Below are 13,597 nucleotides of genomic sequence, written 5' to 3'. Positions count from 1 at the left end.
TGAGGAAAACTGGTCCACACCTCCTTCAGAACAAACAAACAGAAAACAAACAAGGTCTTATGGAGGGAAATTTCTAGCAGCAACAAGAGTTCCAAATGTGTTCTATGGGGCTGAGATCTGGGGAGCATGTTGGCCACTCAATTCGATTAATATTCTCGTTCTCCACTGCTCATGTACGATGTGGAGTAGCACTGTTAACCATAAAAATGAATTCTTCATCGACAGCATCATGAAATAATTGAACATGATGTTGATGAACTTCGTTGCAATATTATTCACCAGTCATAGTCCCTTTTTCCAACACTTGTAGGTCAGTACATCCTTTAAGCATAATGCCTCCCCCACACCATGACCCCAGTACTTCTATGTCTATCCCTTTTAAGAATATTCTTGCGATGGCAAGCAGTACCACTTTCACGTCAGATCAAGGGTCATCTAGAATCAGAGGAAAGACTAAAACGACTCTCATTTGTAAAGAGTACATTAGCTAACTGGTGTCTTGTCCAGTTTTTCTGGATACAACAACACTGAAAACGAACATGATCTACAATGAGCTGTGCATAAAGGGATGCAGACTACAGGCCTTCGGGCATATAGGCCTACTTGTTGCAGATGTCTTCCTACATTTAGTCGAGATATCCACGCACCTATGCTATGTGAGATTCCATACATACTCTCTAACAATATCAGTAAATCTGCCGACTTCTTCAAGATTTCCAATAATTCTTTCTGGCATTAAATCATCTAAATAATGTCTTTGAGACATTAGAAGACATCCAAGTTTGCAACTTTATTCCTTCATGAAACGTTTCCTTCAAAAACAATTCGCCAAGTGCAGCATTTTGCTTTTTATCCTGTTGAGTGATACTATGTGATCCCTTTCCATGGATTCCAAAATCTGAATGTGTACCCACTTTCTACTTGAAATCATCACTTATACAATTTGCAATGAGCTGATCCATCTGCATCTGCAGTTGTAATCTTCAGAAATAGTGTTCATTCTTAGGTTTTGGACCCAGTATATAAGAGTGAAAATAATGTTTTCAATTTGAAAATAAATAATTAAAAACATTAATTAACAAGCACATAATGCAATAAAACTTTACAGGAGATAAACTGACTACTATGCAAATATTAACTAAGTCAAAAACTGACAAATTATGATGCTGTTTTCCTGAAGAAAAAAAAAAGAATACAATATTTAACTAAAAAATGAGGGGTTCTTAATAAAGCTGGAACTGAACTCATGTTAACTTAAATAATGATGTAAAATGGCAGTCAGTCTAAAGAAAACTACCCAGCATTTTCTCCCCCCTGAGAGAAATGAGAAAGATCTTTTAATTTTACTTATAAACTTACCAAAAGCATCTTCATCTGGATCTCCTGAATAGTACTCTAAAACACGCCTATAGACACTATAACCCAACTGTTTGTACATATCTACAGCTACTTTATTGGATACACGGACAAACAGGTCAACAAAATAAGCTCTCTTCCTGCAGAAGATAAATATTCCTCAATTCCCATCTGGACAGCTTAGAAAAATTATTAAAATACTCAAATCTAATAAAAATGAAAAAAAAAAAAAAAAAAATCAAAACCAAAATTCATTTTAATTATTTAACGATATTAATACACAACACCAAAAGAACAAAAATAAATATAATTTAACCTGCTGCTATTATTTTCCAAGATTTCAAATAACATCATCCTTGGAGTGGGAGATTATATACTATCAGAAATTATGGAGTAAAATATGTTCATCTTGCTATCCCCAGTGTGTGGGTGTTCAGCCCTATGAATAGGTGTAAAATCTCTTGTGGTGAAGTATAAATTGATTTTTCAACTATATCGATTTTACATGGGCCATAAACACACATAATTAGAAATGTATGTAACCTACTGAATATAATAAAAATTGTAATATAATTTAAGAATAACAATGTAGAACCACAAGCAATTGTAACTAAAAAGATCAGACAGGATTAGGCTAGTAAACTGAAGGTCAACAACAGTCTCAAAGGTCAATGAATTATAGAAGTTTTGCTGCCAAAACCTAACGTAAGTGTGGGTGACGTACGAGCGCTTCCAGTAAATCCAGGAAGTTTTGGAAGGAAGGCCAATGATATACAGGGCCGCGCGATGCAGTTGTGCCCAGCACAAGGGCGCTTGAAGATGAGGGGGCACCATTTCACCATGGGAAATAATAAAACATATATATATATATATATATATATATATATATATATATAAATTTTCTTATTCTTGAATTATATCGTACTATATAAATTACAAATTATAGTTAATGCAATTCTTTAACCACATCGCCGTCAATATGGATAAAATACACCACTCCTATACACTTTGTATCCATCACATTTATCAATGATATTACAATTTTATTAGGCATTTTGCAATTCATGGTAACTTTGACGTATATATACGTCTTGGCCGGTTGGGTGATTAAACGATAAAACCTATGGTGAATTCATCATTAAAAAACACAAGTGCTAACCACAGTGATAAGTTTTAATATGCAAATATTTCATCCAAAGTATCTTGGGACATCCTCAGTATCAGAAATGTTTGTACTTTTCTGTACAATACTAGGAATAACATACAGTTAGGGAGCATGATTACAATGGAATATCAATATGCGTGCAGTAGCTTGTTATAGAATTAAAATATAACTGAAAAAAAGAAAGAAAGATAACAAATATAAAGAGATTATTTTACACAATTTTGTATGACAATTTCCCATATAGAACAAATTTAAACCACAATGACGTTCTTGCTATTCCTAAAGTATGGGAAATTGTCATACAAAATTGTGTAAAATAATCTCTTTATATATATTATTTTTTTTTTCTTCAGTTTTTTAAATATTTTAATTTAATTCAATAATACACTACTGCATGCATATTAAGATTCCATTGTAATCATGAGCCCTAACTGTATGTTATTCCTAGTATTGCTTGAATTACTGTACTGAGGATGTCCCGAGATACTTGGGATGAAATATTTACGCATTAAAACTTATCATTGATGTTAGTATGTGTGTGTTTTTAGTGATAGTTAATGCAATAAAAATGAAATTTAAAATCAGTCAAATTATTATGAATTCTTAATAATCTAAAAATATTTTTAACTTAATACATCACCAGTTTTATTATACTTTGTTTGAAGTGAAACGTTATCAATATTACTACAGATTTTATTTCACAGAGTAAGCATCGACTCAGCAAAAATTGTATAAATTAACATAATAACATACTCTATGTCGGGAAGTCGCCGCTAGATGAATTCGTAATGTGTAGTGTTCGTGCAAGCTCCAGATAAGATACGTATCATTTTCAGTTATCGATACAAATTACTTAATATTGTGTAGTTTTGTTTTGTTTGCCTTGCGTATTTTAGTGCATCTATTTTTGGTGTGTTATAACGTATAATTTGACAAAACACGTTGCAAATAATTATGGCACCTGTGCGAAGGAAAATGGCGGCCCGTAATGAAGGTTCGGCATCGTTATCAAAGAACGGTAGCATAAAAGAAATTGAGTCAGTGTACTAGCTGTGAAATGTACGCTTTGCGGAGTGCGGTCGGAGTGTGGTTAGATGATAAAGGATTGAATGTGTGTAGAAAATGTAGGGAGAATGAGGAAATGAAGTGTATTTCGGATCGTGAGTGTGATATTTTTGTCAACCTTCAGAATGAAGGAAATAGGGATATGACAGGAAATGGCAAGGTTGTACATGAAAATTGTGAGAGTGTGAATGTAGAAAGTGTGAATGATAGTATAAATGGTTTCTCAGAGAACAAAAAAGATGAGATAGATGCATTGAGTGAGATCGCATTGTTGAATAGTGCGATAGAAAGAGCAAAACACAGCTAGAGTGCATGAACAAAAGTAGACTGAATGAACCAACCAATAATAAAAGGTATGACAGGAAAAATAGACGTATGAATGTGAACATGAACAAAATGAAGGATAGAGTGCTGTATGGAGACTCGTTAGTACGAGGTGTGTTAGTAGAGGATTTGACAAAATCGTACCAACCTGGTGCGACCATAAAGGACGTAACTGCGTCTATTAGAGAGCAAAAGGAAAGGGTGAAAGAAATGATTGTTGGGGCAGGTACGAATGATTTGAAAGGAGATAAAATGGATATGATAGAAGACCTGAATGAATTGTTTGAGGTAGCAAAAGAAAAGAGTGAGAGAGTTAGAATGATTAGTCTTTTGCCACGGTATGACAGTGAAATGTTTAAAAGGAGGGCTATAATTACGAATGACTTTATGCGTGGGTTATGTATGACGAGTGGTGTGGAATTTGTGGATGTGTGGAGTGAGTCTGATGGGCGAAAGGATCTATATAAGATGGATGGCTTGCATTTGAATGGTTACGGTGTAAGAAGACTTGAGAAAGTGTTGCTGAATGTAGTGGATGTGCAAATTCAGGGAAACTAGATTTGTTGGGGGGGGGGGGGGGGGAGTAGAGATACAGTCCTTATGGAGGCAGTTGAATGTAAGAATGAATATAATATGCCAGAGCAAATAAGGACAACAAATCTGAGTGGGATAGTTAATATAAGGCATCAAGGTAGGGTTGGGGCTAATCGGGGTCTTAAATTCATGTACACTAATACTAGGAGTATTAGGAACAAGAAGGAAGAGTTTTTGGCCATGGTTGGCACTTCCAGACCACAGGTTATAGGTATTAGTGAAACATGGCTGACTGTAGATGATATAACTAGTGGGATTGAATGTGATGTGTATAGTGTGTTCAGGAATGACAGAGAGAATAAAATGGGGGGAGGAGTATTGTTGATGATAGCTGATGAGCTCCAGCCAAGGAGAATAGAAGTTGAATTGCAGGATAGAGAAAAGAGCACATTTGAGGCCATTTGGTGCGAGATTGTGGCTAGCAGAACTAAATATACAATTGGGTGCTGCTATAGACCAGGTGATGGAAAAGATGGTGGTGACAGTATGCACAAGCAAATAGAAGAAATGGGTGGAAGGAGGGTGATTATTATGGGAGATTTCAACTATGGTCGCATTGATTGGAGTGAGGAGAGGACACAAGGGAGGAAGGAACAGATTTTATGCGGTTATTAAGGGATAACTATCTGCGACAGCATGTAATGGAAAATACTAGGGGTCAGAGAGTGCTTGACCTAGTAATTACATCTGAGGATTTGGCTGTAACAAATATGACCACATTGTCACCAATCGGTGAGAGTGATAACTTGGGAGGTGGCTAAAGGTGTAGAATTTTCAATTAAGACAGGGTACATGTGGAATTATCGGGCTGGAAAGTATGACAAGCTTAGGAGTTTGATTGGTTCAGTGCAATGGCATGTACAACTGCAAGGACTAGAAGTTGATAGTGCATGGGAGGTAGTTAAGAAGTGCTTGCATGAAGCAATGGCTGACTGTATATCTAGAGTCCGAATAATAAATCAAGTAGGGGTTAAATGGATGAATAACACCATTAAGCTTGAGTTGCAAAAAAAGAAACAACTATGGAGGGAATTTAAGGAGAAAGGTGACCAGCAGGCACATGAACGGTATAAAGTGCAGGCCAGAAGGGTGACGAGTATGGTAAGAAAAGCAAAAAAGGATTACGAAAGAACATTGGCAATGCAGGCTAAAGAGAATCCTAAACAGTTTTTTAGATATATAGCAAGTAAAAGGAAAAAAATACATGGCAGATTGATTTTAAAGAATGCCGATGGTAGGGAGGTAACTGAATCAGTTGAGATAGTTGAGTTACTGAATGAGCACTTTGCAAAAGTATATCGTCCAGGTGGTGACATTGCAGAAACGAATAAACCAGTAGATTATACGGGAATTGTGGTTAATGAAGTGGAGGTGAGTAGTCTATTGCATAACCTCATTGTCAATACATCTGTGGGATTGGATGGTATACCAGCTCGTGTTGTACGAGAAGCAGCTAAAGAATTGTCAGTACCCTTGACCATTTTGTTTATTTTGAGTCTCAGGTCTGGGTTAGTCCCGAGCGGGTGGAAGGAGGGAAAAATAGTTCCACTGCATAAAGGTGGTTCCAAGACTGCTGTTGTAAATTACCGACCGATTAGCATATCAGGAATCATTGTCAAGGTCTTAGAGAAATTAGTCAAGAAAAGAATACAGGATTGGATAGATGAAAATGGGATATTGTATGGGGGACAACATGGTTTTGTGAAAGGTAGATCATGCCTCAGTAACTTGCTAACGTTTTATAACACAGTGACGGCTGAACTGGATAGGGGTAATGGGTTTACAGTGATACTACTGGACCTTGCCAAGGCCTTTGATAGGATACCACATGGAACCCTAATCAGTAAACTGGAGCAGATGGGTATAGATATAGGGTTGGTGAGATGGATAAGAGGGTGGTTGAAGGAGAGATATCAAAGAGTGGTTTATTCACGAGTGGAGTCTAAAAGATGTCTTGTGACTAGTGGAGTGCCACAGGGCTCTGTTCTTGGACCACTGCTTTTCAATTTGTTCATCAATGATATTGGAAAGGATCTGAGAGGAAGTGTTCACTTGTTTGCTGATGATGCAAAGTTGGGTAGAGCAATTGTGAGTGCACAAGATGTCAAAATTTTACAGGATGATTTGGATAGTTTGGAGGACTGGGGTAGGAAAAATGGATGTCAATTTAATGTGGCAAAGTGTAAGGTTATGCACTTTGGGGTGAAAAGAATAGCAGCAGTATATCGCTTTGGTGGAATCATACTCCAGGAGATTGATGAGGCCAGGGATTTGGGAGTGTTGGTGGATAGGGAGTTGAAGTTTAGGGGGCACATTGCAAAAGTAACTAAAACAGCTCACCAAATCACTTGGCTTCTGAAAAATACTTTAACATGCAGAGACGAACAAGTTGTTGTTCCTCTGTATCGAGCCTTGATAAGACCCCATCTGGACTTCTGTGCCCAGCTATGGGCACCAGGGTTTCTTCGTGATGGGGAGGAAGTGGAGAGGGTCTAGAGACGAGTGACCAAGATGATAGCAGGTCTGTGGAATGAACCTTATGAGAATAGGTTGAAGATTTGTGGGTTGCAGAAATTGGACGATTGGCGAAGGAGGGGTGATATGATTGAGACATTCAAATTACTGAAGGGTTTTTATAAGATTGATCCAGAAGATATTTTTGAAAATATGACTGGTGGTGGGAGGACTAGGGGCCATGCATGGAAGCTGGGCAAGAGCGTGGTTGACAAGGGTGTTAGAGCTAGGTTCTCTAGTTGGAGAGTGATAAATGAGTGGAATAAGCTTCCAGAGTCTGTTGTGGGTGCTACGACCGTGAATGAGTTCAAGGCAAGGTATGATAGATACTGTGTGAATGTTGAATAGTTGTTCTTGACATGATGTTAGGGCCTCCCTCGATGAGTCTGTCGACTCCTTGGAGTTTCCCAGAACAATAATAATAATAATAATAATAAATTAAAAAAAAAAAGCAATAAAATCACTTAAAAATAATATCAAGGAAATTTACCAGGCTCTTTTTGATATTACAGAAGATGAAACTGAAGATATCAGTTCTAGAGTTCAGGCAGACAACTTAATTTCAAAGATTTATTCGTTTAAAATTATTTGCTCTGTTCATGTTTGGTATGAAATCTTAAGTCTCGTAAATGTTGCAAGCAAAATAATACAGAATACAACATTTGATATAGGAAAAAAATTACAGAAAAACTTGAACAATGCTTGTGTTACATAATGCTTAAAACGTTTATAATATAATTTTGTCTAATATTAATAAGGTAGAGAGCAGGGATATATTTGTAAAAAAATCCATCCACATGTCCACTAAGTTAAGTGTAAAAACAGTTTCTTTATTTAGTAACCTAAGTGAATTGTCTTAATGAATATGTGGAAAATCAGGCACGTGATATGTCCCATTACTTTTGTACATTAATTGTCTTAGTTAAAATAAACATAAAAAATTATGACAAATGGTGCAGCCGACAGGATTTAATCCATTTAAATAACACCGAGAATATTGTGGATTTTGAGACAGTTTTAGTAACAGGTCAGGCAGTTATAAATCTTAACTTTTGAGAAACTTTATAATCATGAATAGTGAAGTTACAAATAGTGACCCATCAATTAATGCCACGATGGGCGACAAGGAATTTTTTCATACTATAAACCCTCACCTTGTCATCCTGCAATTTTCTGGTGACGACAATGACGATGTCGTATCATTTTTTAGTTTCGCAGAGGAGCTGAGAAGGGTTGGTAATTGGTCGGATTTTCAACTGTTAATTCTACTTTGGAGTAAACGGGTCGGAAGGACCAAGAACTTTCTGTATTCGTCCCCAATACTTAGGATCACTTTAGAATACACTAAGTTCAAGGACACCTAGACTTCCCAGTTCTCCAAAGAAACAAGCGTAAGCCCAAACGACAACCATTGGAAGTACCCGATCACAGCTGTTGCACAAGATTGAGAAAGGAACACCAGCAGAATTCACCCTTAACCCTTTTGGATCCAGGACTGTACATGATATTGTGAACTTGTAAGTAAATTGCTTTATGTTAATAGCCTAGATTGTGTGTACAGATGATAGATATTGATTCAGTTTAACTAATGGCATAATTGCAGACCTGCTCTCAAGAAATGAAGGACAGTGGAACGGACTTTTACAATAGACTTCTGACAATTGCAAAAGGTCTAAGTGTCTCCAAGGATGATAAACCTCATCTTGACTGGGCGGTATTCCACCAGTTAAGGTTAGGAATAAAAGATGAGCTAAAGTAGGCCGCATACAAAAAGAGGATTCCTAATCTAGAAGAATGTAATCTTGCAGTAAGAGAAAAAGAAGACAAACTGAGAGCTATTAGTCACTCCTCTGCCCTCAGACAAGCAAGATTTCTGGAACCAGTCACTGTCCCCTTGACTCAATTTTGCACTGAGAGGGAAGCCTCACAAACTGACTCAGATTGTGTAACTGAGGATATTGAGTTAAGACTGAGAAGACTACTCACGCTTGATCAGGTGGAGAGTTTAATCAAGCAGGAAGTGAAGTCTCATCTGAGCAGAGTGTTGGAGAGGCTGGATTTCCTGACTGAGCTGTTAAAAGAACATGAGAAGGGAGCCTCACCCAATAGTGAACAGTATGTACTGGTAGGAGGCACGAAACTTGAAAAGGGGGAAATGAAGATAGAAAAGGGGAGGACAAAATTTAATTCACGGGATAAGCAAAAGCCTGCTAATTGACTTACTTATCATAAGACACAAGGGATTCATGCATATCCAATAGATCCCAAGCCTTATAAAATGCTAAGTGCTGCTGGGATCGCCAGAGGCACAGAAAATCCTCTGACAACTGTGCAGGACTTGATAGAAGATACGAAATTGAAAAAGGGGGGAGCAAGCTAAGTAGATTATGAATGGACAGAAGTAGAATAATAGTATTATAAGTGAGTCAGAAATTAGAGCACATACATTTTGTACAAGATCAAGTAGACCCAAAAATAAGTAAGAGGCAAATATATTGAAAGTAAAAAGTAACATCACAAACAATAAATAAAAATATGTAAAAGTAAATGTTACAAATGGCACAGTTTGACATAGTAATAAAATAAACATTAAATATTTTGGACAGACTGGTTTTGTGTGCACTATCAATCAAATAATTACAGAAACAATTCAAGATTGTACTGGACAAAAGAACTATAGTATCAACCCCCCAGAGATGGATTCAAACTAGTTTACACCTGTCAGACTGAAAGTGGTACATGATCATTTTAAATTTTTAATAAATTAATGTTGAGTATTTCACTGCTTACACCAAGTCAAAAAATAGTCTCTTAGAATTGAAAAATATACATAGTACTGATGCTTCATTCTCAGGGTGTCTGTCCAATGCAGGGTCAGTCAGTCCTGATTTGGCATAATGATGGTATTTATTCTAGTTTTAAGAGAAACTCGTGCCATAGTTCTATACAATACACACACACACACACACACACACACACACACACAAGGTAAAAGTATTATTTATTAAATATACTGTCATATATTTCAATCTGAAATTAACAGATCATTGCCAGTGGCTTAAAAGTTGTTACAAGGTAGAATGCAAACAATTGATTTATTTGAAATAGAACGAGCCACGTGATGTCAAATCGCTAATAGTGTTATGCTTTCACTGAAGAAAAGGTTAAATCATAAAAGTGTAAAATAAATTGCACATACACACATATATTAATAATTTATAATATCACATTAAACAGATCATCAGATAGATATAGTATCTAGTTGGTTTCTTAAGGCCTAATGTCTTTATTAAACATCATTCTTGGTCAATAATTAGTATAAAAAAACTTTAATGACATGTTATTTGAATCAAACTTTCCCATGTTTTTGATGAGGTTAGGCAGTCATTCCGATTCAAGTTAGGGCAGTGAAGCAAGGCCTCAGCACTCCACTCTGCTTAAATAGGCATTCAAATTTGTACCCACATCTATGTAGAAGCTGTGTTCCAGATCAAAAAATGTTGTGGTCTGCCTCTATTCCAAGTTGAGCTAATCCAGACTTATTGATTTTTTTTTTTTTTTTTTTTTGTGGAAAATATATGATTGATGTTCTTGTATTCTTTTTTCTATTGAGCTTCCAGTTTACCTGAAATAGGAAAGATGGCAGTCACATGGAACTTGCTATACACCTAGAAGAGACATAGATGAGAGTTTATCTTTAGAAGAGGGGAAATAAGTTCAGAGTTTATTAATAGGAATAAAAGTCGTTACTAAATCATATTTCTTCAGAATTCTTGAAATCAGTTCTGAAATACTGGAGATGAATGGGATTGATGAAATTATGGACAATCCAGATCATTCATCAAGAATTTCACACATTTTCTTGAAAGAAATCAAGGATATTCAAATAGAAGAGTCGGATTTGTTAGTCAGTATTGACATTGTTTCGCCCTTTAACAACATTCCATTATCTGACACTGTTAAATTATTAATATAATAATTACCCTCCTGATATTGCAAAGATTTTTGAATTTGTTATACAGGATATTTCAGCTGGAAAAACAAGATCTATAGACAATATGAAGGCACTGCCATGGGTAGCCCCTCGGTCTCCACCTTTGGCAAAGTATTTTATAAACTGTCTGGAAGATACCTTGTTCTCATCCATTCATCCCCAACCCTCTCATTGGTTTCATTATGTTGATACTGTCTTTGCTGTTTGGCCTGATTCTGAAATGAACTTACCACTTTCCTACAACAGATCAATAGCCTTCACCCACGCATTCAATTCACCATGGAAAAAGAAAAGGCTGGTAGTTTACCATTCTTCGACATCCTTCTTATGCGCACAGCCTCCATTAATTTATCAAACAGTGTTTATCGAAAACCCACCTTTACTGGCAGATACATTCATCAAAAGTCTGCTCATCACACCTCTCAAAAAATTGGTGTTATCAAGTCTTTAATTAATAGAGCACATAATGTGGGCTCCCCTCCCTCAAGCTTACAACAAGAACTTCTCACTATCAAAACATTAATGGAATTTAATGGTTACAACCCTAATCAAATTCAGCAGATAATTGACTTCCAACACTTCAGGATTCTTCAACAGACCACAGGGTTCCAATCCCTTATATTTTTGGCATCTCCAACCTATTGGTAGAATTTTGAAGTATCATCTCATTCCCACATATTTTCCAATCAACAAAATTTCTCATCTGTTGCCATCTACAAAAGATAAACTGTCACCTCATTAGCTGCCATTTACCAGATACCATGTTAGATAATGTTGTATTGCATTTATATAATGTTGTAAGCATTATTATTATTTATAAACAAACAAAATTTAATTTGTTTGTATTTTTTGTTGGGGGTGCTGCAATGTTGCAGTGCTTATGAACACAAGCCACCACTGGATGCAGGTTTAAACAGGAAAAAATTATGGACATCTGATTTAACCCACCCCATCCTGAACAGAGATTTGTGAGAATTATACTGCCTTAAAATAGCATTGTGGTGTTCAACTACAACATGTCTAGTTTAGCAATTAAAAGATGCCTTATCTTGCAATGCTAGATTCAATGACCTGCCATCTATAAGTAACATGACTCCAAAGAAATCTAATTAGTGCTATGATAAGGCAGTTAACCTCACCTTTAGAAATGTTATACCTGTCAATTATGTGTATTGTCTGACCAGTTTGTCTTTAGATGAAAAACTTTGCCATCTCCATATGAGATCAGAAAATTACTTTTAGCTAAAAAAGCCCTTATAAAAATTCATTGCATTCTAGACTGGTTGGAGAGGTAGGTTTCACATCCTATTGATGATACAGAAGCATCGTTTTTTGATGCTCATTATATCATTATATAAATTTTAAAATGAAATCATAATTTGAAATGCATAACACAAAAGGTTATGAATACATTTAGAAAAAAAAATCCTATTTTCTCAAATAAAACATGTTCATCAGTAGTTAGTTAATTGGTAGGAGCTCTTGAGAAGTGACCAGCGTTTCTGGCAATATACAATCCATCATCATCAAATTCCTGCCATGTACCCTCAAGGGGTGTACAGGATATGATAGTACTACATGAAAAATTTACATCATTTCTAACTTCCTATCTACAATTTTCCTCCAAATCAGTCAGTTACTTGTCAAGACTCCAACATTATCAGATCTTATATTTCTATCGTCTAAGGCACTTTGTACCGTATCAATCCACCTATATCTTGGTCTTCCTCTGGGTCGTTTTCCTGCCAACCTGGCAGAGAACACTTGTTTAGCTAATCTTCCCTCTCCCATTCTATTTAAGTGACCATACCACCTGAGAATAGCTCTGCTAACGCATTCCTGGATGCTGACAATGTCAAGTTCTTTCCTAATATCCTCATTTTTAATATGATATTGCCATTGACGCCATCTGTTCATGCCTCTAATCTTTCTCAGGACTCTCATATCTGCGGTCTCTAGTCTTTGGTCAAGTGTTTTACTTCTGACCCAGATCTCAGTTCCATAAGTTAAAACTGGTTTCAAGACTGTTTTTTATACAGCTAATTTAGTGTTCCGACTAATTTCTCTCTTATTCCATATGAATTTATTCAATTGACTGCCTACCATACCAGCTTTGTTGATTCTGTTGTCTATTTCCATATTTAATTTACCATCTTCACTAAATATCGTGCATAAGTAGCTGAAATGTTTTACTTGTTCCACAGGTTCTCCATTCACAACACAGTTGACATTTTCAATGATTCTGCCTATTTTCATTGTCTTTGTCTTTTTATTGCTGACCTTCATACCATATCTATTACAGCAGTTATTCAATTTAGTCAGAGAATCTTGCAGACTTGTAGCGGATTTATTTAGAAGTATAACATCGTGCGTATAAAGCAAAGAGCTGCCATTAACATCTCCAATTTTGATATCATGTTTAATACCACTTTCCTTCATAATGTGATCCATATAGATAATGAATAACAGAGGGGATAATGTACATCCCTGTCGCACACCAGATTTAACATTAAACCATCTTTCTGTACTTCCTTCAATTCTAACTGCTGACTTACAACTCAAATAAAGACTAAGTATTGCTTGAT

The 13,597-nt window shown here is 36.1% G+C and overlaps 1 protein-coding gene across 1 annotated transcript in view; it reads right to left on the bottom strand.

Annotated features, from left to right (window-relative positions):
- Nucleotides 1-13,597, bottom strand: part of Naa20A (N-alpha-acetyltransferase 20 A) — a 115,190-nt gene that overhangs the window by 18,456 nt on the left and 83,137 nt on the right. The window contains exon 5 of the mRNA XM_090399172.1: nt 1,360-1,496. Coding sequence (XP_090255298.1) covers nt 1,360-1,496 — 137 coding nt within the window. The remainder of the gene's footprint in view (nt 1-1,359; nt 1,497-13,597) is intronic.

Source organism: Typopeltis vanoorti, chromosome 10 (assembly GCF_054136105.1).
Source record: "Typopeltis vanoorti isolate ZY-2024b chromosome 10, IOZ_Tvanoo_1.0, whole genome shotgun sequence".
NCBI lineage: Eukaryota > Metazoa > Arthropoda > Arachnida > Uropygi > Thelyphonidae > Typopeltis > Typopeltis vanoorti.
This window is presented reverse-complemented; position numbering and strand designations above follow the sequence as displayed.